At 39.7% G+C, this 16,779-nt stretch overlaps 1 protein-coding gene across 1 annotated transcript; it reads right to left on the reverse strand.

Annotated features, from left to right (window-relative positions):
• Nucleotides 1-3,034: 3,034 nt before the first annotated feature.
• On the reverse strand, nt 3,035-15,516 carry rab31 (RAB31, member RAS oncogene family). Its single transcript, XM_080778363.1, has 7 exons — nt 15,345-15,516; nt 13,545-13,624; nt 12,990-13,071; nt 8,401-8,472; nt 7,774-7,880; nt 6,819-6,928; nt 3,035-5,199 (listed from the first exon to the last, which is right to left on the reverse strand). The coding sequence occupies exons 1-7, from the start codon at nt 15,378-15,380 to the stop codon at nt 5,102-5,104; spliced, it is 585 nt and encodes a 194-aa protein (XP_080634489.1). The 5' UTR covers nt 15,381-15,516; the 3' UTR covers nt 3,035-5,101.
• Nucleotides 15,517-16,779: the final 1,263 nt, after the last annotated feature.

A 16,779-nucleotide genomic window follows, 5' to 3' on the forward strand; every position in this document is an offset into this window, starting at 1 on the left:
AACTGTTTGAGAGATTAATCCACTGCTATGCACCAAAACAAGGCCCCAGTGGAATGATCCATGCTCCAATGTATGCCATTGACAGCATAAATCAATACCTGTCCAACCCCCCACAGGAATATCAGTATTATCATTACAATCACATAATGATTCGGGCCAGTTGAAAAAAAACAAGGATACCAATTGATTAATGTTGAGTTACAGTACAGTTGTACATAACAAATAACAAATGGTATTGAACAGTACCACAACAGTGAAAAAGGAATGACTGCTTGAATGTATTATGCTCCACACAAATGGAACAAATTTAAGGACTCTCTGAAACTGGTTTGATTGGTCTCTATAGAGACATATATAGGGTGCTTCTTGAGGACCCATTACATAGTGACTGCACCTGTTTTATGTAACCCAAATGTTTGTTATTGTCTTTCAGTGGATTGTATTTCATAACTGTACTTGTTTTCATGCTGTAATCAGGGCGTTCTTGAAAAAGAGAGCTTGTTCTCAATGGGCTTCCCTGAATAAATAAAGGAAAAGGAAAGAAATTATTCAAATACCTAAAAGTTGTCTTTGATGTGAGTATACCTGTTTTTAGCTTTCCGCTTTCTATCTGTCTTAATATATTTTCGTTACTGGGGAGGTAGGAGGGCACAAACTCCACAAAGTAAACTTGGTGGTGGATATACCATGGATGTCCAAGTTATCTTCAGGTTGAGATAACGCTGAGTCATCCTCCTCTTTAGAAGTAGGAGGAGGTGGAGGGGCAGGCAGGTACCTAGCAGACAGGCTTTCGCTTTACTCATCAGGAGACCCTATGATCACTATCTTGCAGAATAGCAAGACAGTGTATAGCAATACAATACAGTAGATGTCAAGCCAAAAATAATAATGACAGTCTAAAAATATATGCACAGATACCCTCCGGGTGCTATGGTGACGCAGTGATAAAAGTTCCTGCCCAACATCGCGGAGGCAGGGGGTTCGAACTTCGAATCCTCCCCAGTGGCTTTTTTGAGCGTCTGTATGAACACAATTAACCCATGTTTGGGGAGGGAAGCCAGGCAGGGAGGTTGATATTTGTCACTGCATGTGCATGCACATGTCAGCCAGGAGTGTTCGTGGAAGGAGTATGACGAAGGCTCCTCACTGGCAGGTGAGTCAGTAGAATGCAACAGAGATGTTGTCATGTGTCCCTTCCAGCTGTGGACAGTTTGTCTTCCTCATTATCTAGGGGGAGAGAGAGGAGAATGAAAGTAGTTTCTTTCCCTTGTCATTTGCTTGTCATTTCCCCTTGTCAAGAGCTTTGCATTTTCTTGCAAGTTACAACTCTCAGTGGAAACAGAACCCTAAATGGAAGCACTATTCACATATTGTGTTGATGAATTGAATACATAGGACCACAATGGAAACATTTTGGTGTTATCCTTTTAGCCCAAGTGTTACACTACTTCTGTGCGCCCTGTTAAATTCAGTTTCTCAAGCCCAATAGTATACTGTCTAACAAACATAGACATGAAGAATGGTGTAAATTTGATCATGGAAACGTACAATACCATTTTCACACTAACAAACGTAAGACTTTTAAACTTTTAAACTGTTGGTCTGTCGGCGGTGGCGGTGGCTGGATGGGAATTGCAAGGTTGCCTGTTCAAACCCGGGCTCCCCCAGAGTTAGTGTCGAAGTGTCCTTGATTGCTCCTGATGTGCAGGTTGGTGCCTTACATGGTTTCCGCCGCCCTCGGTGTGTGAATGGGTGAATGTAATGCACAATCTATGTAAAACGCCTTGGATAAAGGCGCTATATAAATGCACAATTTATTTGAGCGGGGTTTGTTGCTTTGCACGGCAAGATGTTTTCATCATATGTTCCGTCCAGCTGCAGAAGGTTATCGTGACCAGCCTCAGGAGATTAGATTATACACTTATTGAGATATTGGTGATGGTTGATGTGTGACTCTGAAAGCAGAAAAATAGGAACTTGCTGGGAACATTGACAGAAGTGCATCCTGATGTTTTTGTCCAGTGCATTGGCACTCTGTTTAACTGAGACTAATCTCCAATTAGTATACCTGCTGTCCTGATCCACTCGCTTTAAAGCTGCAATCCCAGAACATATAAAAAAACACTCTGTATAGAGTGTCGCAGTCCCTCCCCCTTTCAGAATAACAAGTGGCCCTGATTTGTCACGACAAGAGTTGGCTTCGTACGACGCTTAAAAGGTCTTTAAATATATTAAATAAGAAATGCCTATGGGAAAAATGCATTGGGATTCATTTCCTGGGCCACTCGTTGTTCTGAAAGGGGGAGGAACTGCGACGCTCTATAGTAGAGCATGTTAACCCAATATAACTACCAGTGGTTGGAGGTGGTCTCTCTACTCTTCCATTGAGACATTTTAGGTCAACTGTAAGATCTGGTTGTGATTCATTTTTGTAGTTGAAGGAAAATGGATGCTTACTTCAGTGTTTGTGGCTTGAGAAAGAACTGCAGCCACATCATGTTGGTCTTTTCCCTTTCCTGGGCCGACAAAGCATGCCCTTGTGGTCATAGGGTCAAATCTGGCTCATGACTTTCGTTTGACTTTTGGCCTCAGCCTCGCCTCCTCCCATTTCTGCAGCACTGCATACAGTTCATTTGAGTAGTGAGAATAGAATTGCCATAAACATTAAACAGGAACATTTAGACTTCTTATACAACACTATTAGATCAAATTATAATGTAACAAGTAAGACGCGCAAACGCGGGAAGCGAACGCAGCTCGTAAATTGCAATAACAATTAGAATAAATTACGTACTTTTTTTTAAAGGTTTTTTTTTAAGTTATCTTTTTTTTGTGTGTGTGTGTGTGTGTAAGTGTTTTTTGTGTGTGATACAGCTGCGCCCTCTGGTGGCGGGCGGGTGGTGTTACAGCGTGACACACAGAGACAGATGTTCTGCTAGGTCTCAGTTAGTGCTCACTGTGTTCGCAATAATATATAATATAATTCCACTACAGTAAAACAACACACAAAGAAAATGTCCAAGAAAATGTATTATTACTTTTTTATTACACAGCTTAATGTACAAATGTTCATCTGGTCTACAAACATTACAGAGGGGGGTAACATCTAGCATGACCCAGGCATACGTTGAAGGAGTGGTTCTCAAATGTTTTCATCTCGAGGACCCTCAATGTTTTTCAAGATTTTGGAAAATAGCAGATCAACAAGCTTACAATTTGTCACAAGCTTGTAGATTTTGCATTTTCAAAAGGTTATATGGTTTGATGCTATATTAACTAATTTATTGTGGGACCCCCTAGAACCCTATCAAGGGGTCCTCCGATCCCGCTTTGAGAACCAGTACATCAAAGGAAAGATGCATTGCAAACTGTATAGCAGTTTATTTAGACAAGGAATACACACGTCTACCTCATTTGCAGTATGCTCATTTTAGCTGCATCATACAGCAGCTGTGATTATTATATTTATTTTAATTTTAAGGCACTTTTAAGGCTGTGAACATCGTAATGGCAATCCGAAAAATGGGAAAAGAAATCTTTCTTTCTTTTCTCCTTTCCTTTCCTTTCTTAGAAAACTGTTTATATAGTCTATAGTGCTATACATATCATATAACCTGTAAGAAATGATTAGATGATAAACACTGTTGAATGGTGGTCAGTCATGTGCAAAGTAAATAATAAGTCAAAACTCAACCGGCCTGGGAGTAAAAAGTAGCACATTTTGTAACTCACTCACTATACAATACGACTGTAAACATCTCCGATGTATGGAACTGTGGTTTCACTAATACTCAGATTGGCAATCATGTTTAAACCATACATGTGCAGACTTTTTTTAAGGCAAAGTGGCAATTATACTGCAATTAATTATGCAGTTTACAAATAGTAATATTAAAAATACTGTCGGGATACAAATTGTTATAAAATTGTCAAGTGGTCAAATTCCATGTTTGTGCAGGTGCCTAAATGACTTCCTTAATTATCATTTAACCATTTTAATGATTACATTTAGGAGGATAAAGGGTAAAAAAAGAAAAGCAATACAATTAAAGATTCAATAGACTAAAAATGTATTTGACACTTGTGAATGGCTATTACATAGTGGCAGTGTGTGTATCTCAAGTTCAGATGACACAATTGGCAAAATAAATGACAATGGAATGGCAGTGTTTCAGCATAGGGGGCCGTTCTTGCTATTACACATTTAAGCTGGTCTGTCGATGGCATTACAGTAAAATCCTTACACAGCCATAGTGTTTACAACACCCCATGAGCCAATGGAATGTAAAGCCTTTGTAATTTAGCAATATAAAATGTATATAGTTAGAAGCGACAACTTATACCACTAGTTCTATGTGATATATACTGTACACACACACACACACACACACACACACACACACACACACACACACACACACACACACACACACACACACACACACACACATTGTGTGGGCACACAATATCTCCATGAGGAAAAACATATAATAATACAGCATTAATGACACCAACTTCTAGAAAGTGTAATTTAAGGTTCAGTGCATCAACAGCTTCTACAGAGCAAGTGAGCAACTGACACTTCAAAAATAAACTAATATTGCCTCCACTTTTCAAATTTGGGTTAGGGTTAGTCAATAGCACATCAACTGTTACTAGATGATTCGCTATCAATTAATGTTTATTTTAGTTTTCAGTGAGAATGTGTTTTGTGGTTAAATCTGATATGCTTAAAAAACTGCCCTATTAGACATCCAACAAACTACTGTATTGTAATTCATACATAAGGCCACTTGAGGGAGACAAACCAAATGTTTTCTGTTCCCGTTCCCCATCAGAATCAGAAGGTACAAAATCAGGAGGCACAAAGACCAATCAGGGGACAGGCTACTACTTCTATCAAGTTTCTTCCAACTGTTGTGTACCTTCCTCTATTCCCCTGGACAAATACAGTGTTCGGATGGGTGTTAAACTTATTCATAAGGTTCATTCATATTACCTTCCTCTCTATTGCCACAGACCAGCACATTGTGAATATTGTGTACAGCATGCTGAGGAGATGAGGTGGTGTGTTGGGGTGGTGTGCAGTGGGGGAGTGTCATTAGCAGCATCTCCTGGTTGATGGAGGTGGCTGCCGGGTAAGTTTGAAGGACTCGTTGCTCTCTGCGTCGGGATTTTCCAGCGGCGGAATCTGTTTACCTACAAAGAAAAGCGATCAGAATCAGAGTTGGTTTTTAGACTAGATAATCACCAATCTGGGAACCCAAATAGTTTCTCTTTGTTTTTGCCTCTCTGTGGGCACCCCCTAGTTTTTTGTGTAGAAACAGAAACTCGGTTTGGCTCCTCCCCTTCCTTAGTCTACTACCTCCTACCGGGTGCTTCTGTGTTTATTCCTACTTACAACAACACTAGTTGGTTAGTTACTTTATTGACACAAATGTATAAAACATTGGGTCCAAACAATAATTGAAAATACATGAATACAAACTTAAAAATAGGTACAATACATTATACAATGCACAACAAAACATCCCTTTATACACATACAACAGGAGCTTTCTATTGATCCAAAAGTGACAGGCAAGCATGTAGCATACACAAAGTTCCTCTGTCAGTGCCCACAAAGAGTGAGCTCAAATCAGTAAACTCATGTCCATATTTCACTCTGATGTCTTGTGTGAGGGGACACACCAGTATACAACTGTTCGTTATGTATACCAGTCTCACAGTGACAAATACGCTGTTCAGGTGGTATGCAACTCCACCTCCCCATTTCCACACACAATCTATGAGAGGACAACCGGAACCGCGTAAAGGTTATCCTCAAATAGTCATCAATGTAAGGAGTAGCCTACTGCTTGTGCTGGTATAGAGTGAAAGAACAGATACCGGTACTTCTGGCCTTATATCTTGTTGCTTCTTTGGATTGCAATTTATGAATCATGTACCTTCGGTCACTCTCAATATGATCTCGTTTTTCCATTATCTCAGATGAATGAGAATACATTACTTGGTTCTCCTTCTTTCACAATTGAAGAACATACATACCACAAGGGGTCATCAAGCATGCCATTCTACTGCTATATTTTGGTGAAGAACGTGGCTTTTCTCTCACGATTCACGAAAGCTTACAATGGGCAGTCCTGCTTCCAACAGGCAGGTTAAGTTAGGTGTAGTAACCCTCACCCCAAGTAGGGATTTCACTCCAGTCAAGAGTTTCAACTGCAAGAGACTTTAAGGGAATTTGTAACCAAGCCTCACACCCATACACGAAAGCTGATGACTACATGTTTAGGGCAGTGGTGCTGACAGAGTCAGCTGTTAGCAGAATCCGTCTTGAGAGATTAGGTAATCACTAATCAGTCATTTTTAGCACCAAGAAGCATAGTTTGAGTAGTAGTAACACCACACACCAGCCAAATGCCAGTGTATTTTGACTAGGGCAAGCAACACTGTCTATTCTACCAGCCACGTGCCAAATAGCAAACGATTGTTTGGTATTTATTGGAAACTATTATTTTATAAATCTCTAAGAACTGTATATCTATCTATTTTTTTCATCCCTTTTGGCCTAGCATATACATTATACATACTCAGCAAGTTAAATTCATAACACACTGACACAGGGAAATAATTTCCGTGGAACCTCATTACCCTTCTTTAGTTGGAATTAGGTCAAAAGGGGGCCTCTGATGGGTGACCGACCGTTGCTTGAAACACTGATAATTTCTAGACCCACAGCACACACCATGACCTGGTGACACATGTCACACATGATGTTAACCACAACCACAAGTGGCAGGAAAGTAGAAACGTACTGATTTTCTGAAAGAGTTCCTCAACGTTGACAGCATTTCTAGCACTGGTCTCAATGAAAATAGCTGCAATCGATTCAGCGAACTCCTTAGCTTCCTTCATAGGCACTTCCCTGTAAATGAGAGGGAAATTAAAGTCAGTCAGCAAGTGGTAGTAGGCCACAGTGGAACGGGAGCACCGCAATCTGCATTCTTGTCAATATTGGGAGATCTTCTATTGTTGCTTCAGTCAAAGAGTCCACCTTAAATATCACTGGGGTGCAGTTTGATTTACATTTGTTATTCATGCAATTTGGTAGATGCTTTTATTCAAAGCACCTTAAAAGCACCTTCAATTAAATTTAATGCATTCATTCATTCACTCACTCACTCACTCACTCACTCACTCACTCACTCACTCGAATCATAACAAACTTTGGGTACAGATGTAGACTCTGCATACTCATTTGGATGCCTGGGCCAAGGGCCATATATATAAACTGACCACGAGTGGCCTGACAAACGCTGGCATGACAAAGAGCAAAGCCAAACAACTTATATATTGCTCTGTTTCAGCTATTATAGGCAGTTTGGCTGTGTGGAGGAAAAGGTGCTCTTAGGCCCTTAGCCATAGGTGCCCATGAACTGTCTAACTCCGGTTTCATTTGTTTCTCTGTAAGTAATTGCCAATATGTATATCCAATTATATTCACTGTTGATCATATACTGTATAGGTAATATACTGTATGCATTTATGTATTACTGATACAGATACACAGAACAGACAGACAGACAATCCTGGAATGTATAGATTGTTCTTTTTTTTACTCTTACCTGTACCTAGTGTAGCTTCTGTTTTATTAATATTGTTGTTGCTGCTATGACACATGATATTCCCTCCAATAAAGGTCTCTCTCTCGCTCTCTCTCTCATATCAATACTGCACTAATACAATATAGAAGCATAGTTATTGACCCACCTGATGTCTCCTAAATCATTCTTGTTCCCTGCTATGGCTACAACAATGTCCTCTGGTCCATGTTCTTTCAACTCCTTCACCCACTTCTTCAGTGTCTGGAAAGAGTCCTAGACAACACAGCAAAATAACAGTCACCTCATATCAGGGCTAAGAAATATTTTAACTGGGATGTTTTTCTGAGCAAACATAATCTTTGTCAACAAATGCCACTAAGTTAAACATGACAGCTGTGAGCACCACTAGTGCTGCTATTGGTGACTCTGCTGTGTACTGAAGAGAACTGAAGCTAAAGTGTCTTGATAAAAAAATTAAACCATGCACTTAGCTGTATGTCCCCCATGGCTCTATAGTCTATATTGATTCCATGATTCCGCTCCCTTTTCCTACCTCTACACAAAATCTCTTCACTGAAAATAGCCACCTTACAAGCTCACAACATGGCCCATTGCGTCACATTTGAGCTTGTAGATTGGCTATTCTCCCCAGCATAGGGATGCTAGGGTTTATGTGGTTAAAGGATAAGGCCGGTGTCATTAAAAAATATTTTCTCATTGTCAACATAGCCTGTGATACAATGATGAGTACTACCTCGATATGTCCCAAACAAGAGCTTCCCATCTTTCTTACCAGTTTAGTAATGTCATAGACGATAACAGCAGCAGCAGATCCTCTGTAGTACATAGGAGCTAGTGAGTGAAACTACAAGAAAAGAAGAAACAAGAAATGATGGCATAGTCATATTATTACCAGCTGCTTTTATATTTGCGGCGGTGGTGGTCCACAGTAGCAGATCTACAAGCTCCCAAAGTGTCGACATAATTGCGTCATATTCATATTATGAATATGACGCATTGTGAGCTTGCAGATAGGCTATTTTAACTATTGTATTTTTTTGTTTATTTAGTAAAGGAATGGTTTTGGTCATACAAGGTTTCCACCTGACAGCAATATATGGTTTTGGTCATACAAGGTTTCCACCTGATAGCAATATATGGTTCTGTATCAGTATCAGTCAGTTTGAGCAGATTCCATTCAAATTGGCTACTATGACTGAGATATTTTAAGCATGTGAGCCGCCATTGGACTGGCCCCATGAAGTGAACGTCAGACGACAAACTACTAGGTGGCGAACTTGTGGCGTACATTTCCAGGGTATTCTTTGACCAGCAGCTTTGCAAGCAGCTGGTAAAAATGGCATCATATGGAACATCACATTATTCAGCATGCTTCATCAGTTCATCATGCTATGCAACAGTCTTGTGATCAACTAGACACTAGAGATCTAGTCTATAATTGCAGAATGTCACAGAATTAATGCTAACCTATCTCATAATTGATTCCTGAAGGTTTGGATAAGTTCACGCAATGATTAGAAGAATGCACATTGCTTGAATATCTCTAAACAATTTGACTGTAAGGAAACCTTTAACTTGACAAACAATATTAACACTACAGAGGGTGGCACATGGCACTATCTGCTAAAATAGCAGATATATAGGCTCACAAGCTTGGCTTTTTTTGTTGCTATTTGTCATACGATCACATAGGGCTTAAGTTGTTAAGCATGTAAACAGTACTGCCTCACAAAAAAGAAGAAAAAATACAGACATTTCCCATTTAGACCTGAGGCTGATTCTAAAAACCCCAATTAAAACCTTCTCTTTCTCAAAACCTTCAAATTTGTATTAAAAAAGAATGATGTTGCTACATGTACACAGAGGTAGCTCCCGGATTGAAAGGTATAACAACGTATAGGTTACAACCAGGTTACAACACGTCTAAATAGGTTAACCCCTGTCACCCTGGTTTCTCTATTTAGGGCGTGTCATGAAAATCTAAATACCGGTAGATAACATTTTCCAAACAAATCAAGAGCATAGCATAATCTACAGCATCAAAGTCGTGATGCGACGTGTTGTGAGCTTGTACATCAGATCTTTTAGATTTAATTTTAAAATAAGGTTGAAGGAGTTAATACTGGTTTTCCATGTACCATGATGTCCAAGCTAGCCTTTCCCACGTGAACAGGATTGATTCTGTCCATCCAGTAACCCCACCTCCCCTCATAGTGCCCGTTATGTTGCACCGTGACAAAACAGCTCCTCAAACTCCGGACCTGTGTGAATAATCCTCTTCATGCCAACAAATCACCCCACTTCACGATGACACACATGGCAGATCAGAGATTGTGTAACTAACTGCTGCATTCCTCAACAAAATGGGAGTGTCAATACACTAATATTCAGGTATGATTTATGAAGTGTGAATACATTTTACTTGCTTTGAAGTTGCTTTGCTTGATAAGCTGAAGGACACTGAGTGGTCTCAACCCGTTAGGGTGTGAATCAACATTGTGGGTTCGAATCTGGGTGAAGACCATAATGGCACAACACTGCGCCTATCACCCGCTTTCCATCGTATAGACGAATCCACAGAGGGGTGCCCTGGGCGCAGCCATTACTGAGGTGTACCATTAAGATAAGATTAGTAGCTAGATTAGCTACACCTGGTCTACAGAGCACTGCAGCAGTGGGAAATAATTATATTTAACAAAATATTAACAGCTGGTCTGTAAATTAAGGGTTTGTGTTATGGAAGAAAATAAAGTTATTCCCTCAATTTAGTCATTATGTCAATTAATTACTCCCTCTGCTTGCCACAGCTATTGTTTGTAGCACCTCCCACCTACTCCTCCCGTTCAACAATCCCCACTGACAGGCGTCGCCCTAACCTGTAGGAGTATCTATTCTGCAGTGACAAAGATCACCCTCCCCGCATAACTTTCATCCCTCAAACACAGCCAATTGTGGCCATTTTAGATGATACAGTGGATTACATACGGTGGATTCGAACCCTTCGAACCCTAAATTTAAATGGTAAATGGTGCATTTATATAGTTAATAGAAGATGAGAACAGATTAATTACACAGTTTTGTCAGAGCAGCAGCATTATTGGCTTAGGAATGGAACAAAAAGAGCAGGTATACGCTCCTGTATTTTAACATCAGTTATTATGGTGCTACTTGGAGAGCTAAATATTTTCTGAGGTGGTACTTCAGTATAAAAAGGTTGGGAACCAATGAGTTAGTGCACTAACCACAGGCTCCTGATGCAATCAAATCAAATAAGTTGGACTTAGATTCTGACACTACACATCTGAACTGGGTCTGAATGAGTTATAATAATGTGCATACTGTACGTATAAATATAAATGTAAAGTCTATCGTGGATAGGTCCAGGGGGTGTACTTGTACTGTACATCATGATGCCTCACGTTACAGAAACAGGAGATAGGCTCCTATGCCAATATGGTTAAGGTTTATAAACTGATTTCGATGCTATATTAAGTTAGATGGGGTTCTACCTGAAATCCTCCAAGCCCTGCTCAAGGCTACTTACTTACTAACTGGCTGATCCACCAGACACACCTAGGTATGGTACAGTAAATATCGTATGTTTAACTTTCTATACAGAACATACAGTATCTTTACATAGATATTAACACCTCAGGCTATGTGGTTATGTTATGTTTGCATATCAAGGGCTTGTTTGCATATAAAGGGCTTGGATCAAGGGCGTATGTGACATTTTTGGCAAAACTTTTAAAGGGCTTTATCAGATGTAAACAAATATTATATGTTTTACTTTTTAAAATAAAGACATGGTTTATATCATGGCAGTATCACGGTCAACATCATGGTCAGTATCATGGTCAGTATCATGGTCAGTATCATGGTCAGTATCATGGTCAGTATCATGGTCAGTATCATGGTCAATATCATGTCACTATCATGACAGTATCATGGTCAGTATTAGCCTCACGTAAGCCAGCCTTCATCTGCCTTTGCAATTCATTATTGCCCCAGGCACATTAAGCCTGGCCCCTCTCAATTGTGGGAGGACTTCACGGCCGAAAGGGTGACAAGCCAACCAGATTCGTCTGGATCAAGCTATAACCAACCAGGGACCAGTATGCAAATATGGGACGGGACATTGCAGAAAATAAATCTAACGCCTCTCTGTGTGGCAGAAAGGGCAGATCGGCTAAATATTTGTCCGGGTAACGCAGAATATGTCCTCGTATAGACAGCACTTTAGATAATCTAGATAGAATCTAGAATTTAGATAATTTTAGATAATCACAATTATTTAGCATTATCGTTATTATTAAAAGAAAGTAAAGTAAAACCATCACAAGGAAAATCTAGCACCCCAAATGCTTCAAAGCGGCCTCATGGTGGTGCTATGAAAGGTCGCAACACAGACCTTTTAGAGTTTTTCATTTTATCTTCCTTATTTACTTTATTTTAACTGCAACAATGAAAAATGCACAACATTAAAGAATGGTATCTGGAACAATAATTGTGTGAGTGTCAAATAGCCCTGAACATTGCTCTGAGCTATTTGAAACAGTTTCTTCAATATGTTAAACAGTGGCGTGACGCGCGAGTACAGTATATAGACCAGCTATACAGTAGGTTAGATAATCAGAAGTTGAGCTGCATGTTGAAGACATCCCCTACAAGGCTCTTAAGTTCTCACCTACAAGGATTTCCTCAAACTACTGTAGGTGAGCTCAATATTTGCTAGTTAAGACTTGCTAATACTGTAATAAGAAGCGGCAGTGGGTCAGGGCTCAGGGGTAGAGTGACCGGATAGCAACCGCAAGGTTCCCAGTTCAAACCCGGGCTCCCCCAGAGTTAGTGTCAAAGTGTCCTTGAGCAAGACACTGAACCGCTAGAAAATAGCCGTTGACAAGCTCAGAATGCTTTGCATCACTTGTAGATCGGTTATTTTCAATATAAAATAGGGCTTTTTGATGAACTAAATATAGTGCCACATTCAAGGATGAGGCTAGCACCTGTAACATTTTTGTTCCACATGGTTTTCCATCTATTGTTATACCACACACACACACACACACACACACACACACACACACACACACACACACACACAAACTTTTTTAACAATATAGTTATAAGCTTCCAGGTCCTAAATTAGCCATCGATTGTGTTCTGGTCCACCATCTACTGTTTTTGAAAGAGTTTGGCCCAAGGCCAAACTTTTGCTGACCCCTGGGCTAGTGGCCATGTGTGTGCAGTGGTGGGTAGAAACTTTACCCCTGCACCACCTGAGCGTCCTGACAAATATAATAATTTAATTAATAAACTTGATTGGTAGGTGAAATGTTTCTGTGTAGTGCAAGTACACACCCTTTCCTGTCCTGCTGTGTCCCAGATCAGGAACTTGTGCAATTCATGTCCACTCGGCACTGTCTTGGTAAGGAATGATGCACTGTGAAGAATAAACAACATTTTGCATGGTTTACAGCACAATCACCACAATGTATTCTATAATTACTGCAATTACTACAAAGTCACACAATTTGGCGGTGATCAAATAATACTGTCTTGGTGAAAACGAAATCCCAGAAAAATAATGATCATATACAGGTATTTGAATGCGATATAGGTATTTGGTGTATCTTTTTTCATAGTGAACTTATACCAAGAGTTAGGCTTAACAGTATATGCGCACATGCAAGCCAAGAGAATATACTTGACTGATATTTATTAAAGTTCACTTGAGTATGTTTACTGAAATGCTACTGTACTTACAAACAAATTTGAAGTTGGGTCTAAATGAAGCTGGCTTCGTCTTGTCTGCTAACTAATTAAAAGTGCTGATTGCTCAATGCTATCTGTCTAACATTTGTGTACATCACACCTACCTGTACGTACAATGTCTTTAATAACTGATGATCTTACCCTATTGTTGGACTTATGTTGTGATCAAAGTGATCCTGTACAAAACGGCACACAATACTGGACTTCCCAACTCCAGTGTCCTAAAAATGGAAGAAATGACAGCAAGGCATCAAAGGTCATTACACTTGCCTTGACTCAAAATGTAAACATACACGTGGATGTGCAAACATATAGTACATGTAAACATGTATGCAGATCATGATAGTACACATACAATAAAATCATTGTTGCATTATGTAAACATTCAAGTAGATCATCATAGGTGTCGAAACAGCTAACAAATCAGCTAACAAAAGCTGGATCGGTGCTGAGGAGCAATGATGTCTTTGCCGAATCATAAGTGTGCAGGGTTCCCCCCCCCCCCCCCCCCCCCCCCCAACAGGTTAACCCACACACATTGGGGGTCAGCTGCACAACCCATTCGTATGGAGCATTTGTGGACATTGTCATCTACAGTTAGCTGCCCTTGTCCTCCGTCATACACTAGGATGAATTAACTGTTGTTGAGCTGCAAATTCACCAATTCAGTACCACTTAAACCCTCTTATACTTGATAAAAACGGACCTAATTATAAATAATATATTTATAAATATATATATAATATAAATTATTTAAAAAAAAACAACAACAAAGGCCTGAGGCTTATTTCCATTGTGGCCTTCTAAATGATGACTAAATTGACTGTTGCCTGTCACTCGCACACAGACAGACAGACAGACAAACAGACACACAAGTCTGTAGGTGTAAATAGGATAGGCAAAATAAGCCACTGGCTTCAGCCTATATACCTTTTTGGTCTAAATACTAAGTTATAATGATCAAATGTAATGAATGCATTCAATGTTCATTCTATGACCAAAATAAACTGAACTGAACACACACACACACACACACACACACACACACACACACACTGTAGCCTATAACCCACATGAGTAATGTACACATATTTAAAATGCATTTGTTGTTATTTGCTGCTACAGTTGAGGAACCAAAACAAATGACTCCTAGGTATTTGTATAAGCTGTAACAAAAAATAATAAACTAAAATCTCTCTCACACACACACACACACACACACACACACACACACGGACATACACGGACATACACATACATAGACAATAGACATATGAGAGATTATTGAGAGTACACTGCTGCAACGTTTAATTCGAAACATCTTGGAATGCATGAGACCACAGTGGTATGTGGATGGAGTTCCTCGTTTTTCAAAAGTGACTAAAGTCATGCACATTCCTCGTCGTTGTTCCGTGTTTATGCATTTATTTAATTGCAGTAGGCCTACAGTAGGCTACAGTGTCACTGTCAGAACACCGTTTAACGGCACTGTCTTTACAAAGACACTGGTCTGGTGGTGTTTTGCATACACAGCAACAGTCTGGTTAACTTGTATCAACTAGCCGGATGATGACGTCATGCATGCCTGGTCATTTTAAAGGACAAAGGCGAGGGGCGGAAAAGAAGTAAAGATGGCAAAAGGGGACAGTAGACAACAATAAATCCCAAAAGCCGGACAATATAGCCTAGTACTGTATATAAACAGCATTTCATAAATGCTTGGTCAGCAAACCGTTCTGATCCGCAAGTAAGTGGGTCGACCACTGGGACGAGTTGTTCTGGCCAAGTTTTAAAGACCAATAATAAACTCAATTATTTAATGATGTATCGCCGCAACCAGACGAAGTAACGCTGAATCCCCAAAAATGTTGTCGATGTGCAAAACGGTGATCAGTCAGACAACACAGAAAGAACAAAAAACATCTGCCACTTAGTACTTACCCCTAAAAGACACACTTTGAGCTCCCTTATTGCCATTTTTAAGCGATTATCTTCTTAATCATAGTTCCTAGAGTTATCTTAATGCTTTTGTCTCGTCATGCCTACAAGATGTGTTTTTTATGTCGTGGGTTAAAGAAGAGAAACCCAGCCCCTTGTGAGACTGACCATCTTTCCAAATATAACGGAAAGGGACGTCTTTCAGTCACGTGGTTTGAAGGCTGAGATTTGTCCCAGTACAAGAACTCGAAGGTGTCGCTTGCTACAATGTACTATTTCTGTGTGCAGACTTCTACAATGAGAAGTTACTAAGTAGCCGTAAAACATTCAGCAGTGCATCGACAATATAGAAAATGTGAAAGCTTCAAAGATCCGTGTGGGCAAAAAAGAAAATAAAAAGAGAACACGTTTCTTCAGCTTATAAAAGGTTGAGGATGAGTTAAGGAAGAAGGAATGTATAGGAGACCACAGGATGGAAAATAAACGGCAGCACATTGGGAATACACTTCCAAGCAAAAAGAGAAGTGGTTTAGGTCAGTCATTTTCATTCCAAGGACCTCAAGTTTGATACATTTAAAAAAAAAATCTGGGATCCCAACCTATAGCCTACTGTAAAATCCCATTTAACTCTTGAGTGGATTAATGGAACCTATAATGGACCGTTACAAGTCCAATCAAAGTGGAATCAATTAAAGCTCGTTCCATTTGTCCACTCTCAGACACACCCAACTGAACTACAGTAAGTCAAGACTTTTAAAGGCAATTAGGATATTACAATTAGATTCAATGTCCATCTTATTCAGTTCAGATTGACACTTTATTCTTCACAGCATTAGGTATTCTGTCTGCAACGATAAGCTACAAAAAGCCTTGAACAATATGAAAATAAACCTTATGAGAAGCTTATGAGCCCAAATCTGGAATTAATCCATTTAAATCACAGGTGATTACCGTATTAAAACAATGAATGAACGTTTCAAATCATGAGTCTTAACGACAGATTGCTTCAATTTGCCCGTGTCCAAAGCAAGGGGCAGTCGACCAAGAGCAGACTACGCATTAAGAGATTATTATTAATACAAAAAAAAAACATGACAAGAACATCAAGAGCTGAAAATACAGTATGTTTGCAATTGTAACAATACATATGAACATTAAGTAGGTTGTGCCTTCGCTTTACTTATCAAAGAATGAAACAGATAAGACAGCACTTTGTAATAGTCATAGTAGACCAGTTACTCTGAAATGATTGACTTGTAATCTCATCTCTCCCACCCCCCCCCCCCCCCCCCCCCAATGTACAGTACTCTACTCGAAACCGATATCCAAGACGATGACTCCCCTCCATTGAGAGATGAAAATATCATTGAATATGCAACAAAAGTCAATACATCACCTGCATATCTTTTTACACACATTTTAAGACACTTGGCATCAC

This window comes from Protomyctophum bolini (assembly GCF_963924005.1).
Source record: "Protomyctophum bolini genome assembly, chromosome: 12".
Classification (NCBI taxonomy): Eukaryota; Metazoa; Chordata; class Actinopteri; order Myctophiformes; family Myctophidae; genus Protomyctophum; species Protomyctophum bolini.